Here is a 1,701-nt window from a genome sequence, read left to right as displayed (position 1 = left end):
GAGGTTTCGGTAAAATAAATAATTTACTTTATTCATACACAACAGCTATACATATCTATTACACTCTGAAGACCTCGATTACCTTCTTACACGCACGCTTGATGTCAATAGACTATTAGAGATTCAACTAACAGCTACCAATCGTCTTTTGTCTCACCTGAGACCTGGACGTCCTCTGACGCTTACACACACATTTACATGTTCAGTGTAAATGTATCATCTACCTAACAATTAGTAGTATATATTAAAAATACAAATTTGTGCAAATATTCGCAGTGTAATTATAAAACGACCGCACTACAATTAACACATGCTATATATAGCATTATCTGCTTCTCATTCCAGGAACGATGACCATGTGCTTGGTCGGTACAGTCTACGGATGGGCAGAGACTTCATTTCTCCTTTTAACATCTGGCATCGGGAACGCGCAGCTAACGTTAACACCCGACGAATATTCATGGGTCGTTTCTTTGACAGTACTTGGTTCAATGATCGGTTCACTTCTGGCTGTCCAGTTGGTCGATCGCATCGGTCGTAAATACTGTCTCCTTGTATGCAGCACAATGTTCACCATAGGCTGGCTCGACATGCACACCTCAACATCCGTGCCAAAGCTATACCTTGCTGGGGTGACTCTCGGTATAGGCGTTGGTATTGCCCGCACGATAAATCCCATGTTCGTGTCAGAAGTCGCCGACGTCAAACTCAGAGGACGCCTGAGTACTCTAATCGCAGCGAACGTATATCCCGGGTCACTACTAACATACGCTCTAGGACCCTCGCTGACGTACACGTCACACCTGCTGCTTCTTGCAGGAATATCCGCTATATCCACCTTGCTGCTCATATGCTTACGCGAAACTCCGTATTTCTTGGTGGCAAAAGGTAAAAAGGAGCAAGCATGCAAGTCGATAGCATATTACAAAGGCATCGAAGATCCGGACCAAGTGAAAGTCGAACTACGCGCTCTACGCGCAGAAGCCAGATACGGATTACACCAACAATCCACAAGCGATTTACACTCACAATCCAGAAGTGATTTACCCGCAACGTACAGTAGCGCTTTGCCCTCAGCATCATGTAGCGACTTACCCCCACCGTACAGTAGCATTTTGCCCGCAGCATCGAGTAGCGATTTACCCCCATCGTACAGTAGTTGTTTACCACCACCATCAGGAAGCGATTTACCCCCATCGTACAAAAGCAATTCACCCTCACGATCTATATGTGAAACACACTCAGACCCCACACGGGAAGTAGTAGGCACAGAAGCCACGTCCGATTTAAACTTACCATCCAGTAGCGACTCACACTCACAATCCATATCCTCAGTAGATTCAAAATTCAAATGCGAAGTACGCACACTAACCACGGGCGAATTACGCGTAGAATACTCGCGCGTCGCGCCCGGATTACACTCACAATCCCCAAGCGACTTACACCGACCATCCACAAGCGAAATACACCAAGCATCCACAAGCGAAGTACACGGACCATCCACCAGCCAAATACTCCCAGAAACGAGAAGCGATTTAAGCTCACGATCCAGAGTGGATTCACGAGCATCAACGGACACATCTGAGCCATACATGGATTTAACTAAATATACCTTTTTAGACAAGCTGCGAGCAATACTAGAACGACGCAACAGGAGAGCTCTGTTTATCATGCTTGGCTTGATATTGATACAACATCTTA

General features: G+C 45.7%; 1 protein-coding gene across 1 annotated transcript in view; it reads left to right on the top strand.

Annotated features, from left to right (window-relative positions):
• The first annotated feature begins 350 nt into the window (after positions 1 to 350).
• Positions 351 to 1,701, top strand: part of LOC117152471 (sugar transporter ERD6-like 4) — a 2,797-nt gene continuing 1,446 nt past the window's right edge. Inside the window, exons 1-2 of the mRNA XM_033324421.1 lie at positions 351 to 1,048; positions 1,292 to 1,677. Coding sequence (XP_033180312.1) covers positions 351 to 1,048; positions 1,292 to 1,677 — 1,084 coding nt within the window. The remainder of the gene's footprint in view (positions 1,049 to 1,291; positions 1,678 to 1,701) is intronic.

Source organism: Bombus impatiens, unplaced genomic scaffold (genome assembly GCF_000188095.3).
Source record: "Bombus impatiens unplaced genomic scaffold, BIMP_2.2 scf_2391, whole genome shotgun sequence".
Classification (NCBI taxonomy): Eukaryota; Metazoa; Arthropoda; class Insecta; order Hymenoptera; family Apidae; genus Bombus; species Bombus impatiens.
Note: the sequence above shows the minus strand (reverse complement) of the source record. Positions and strands in the feature narration are given on the sequence as shown.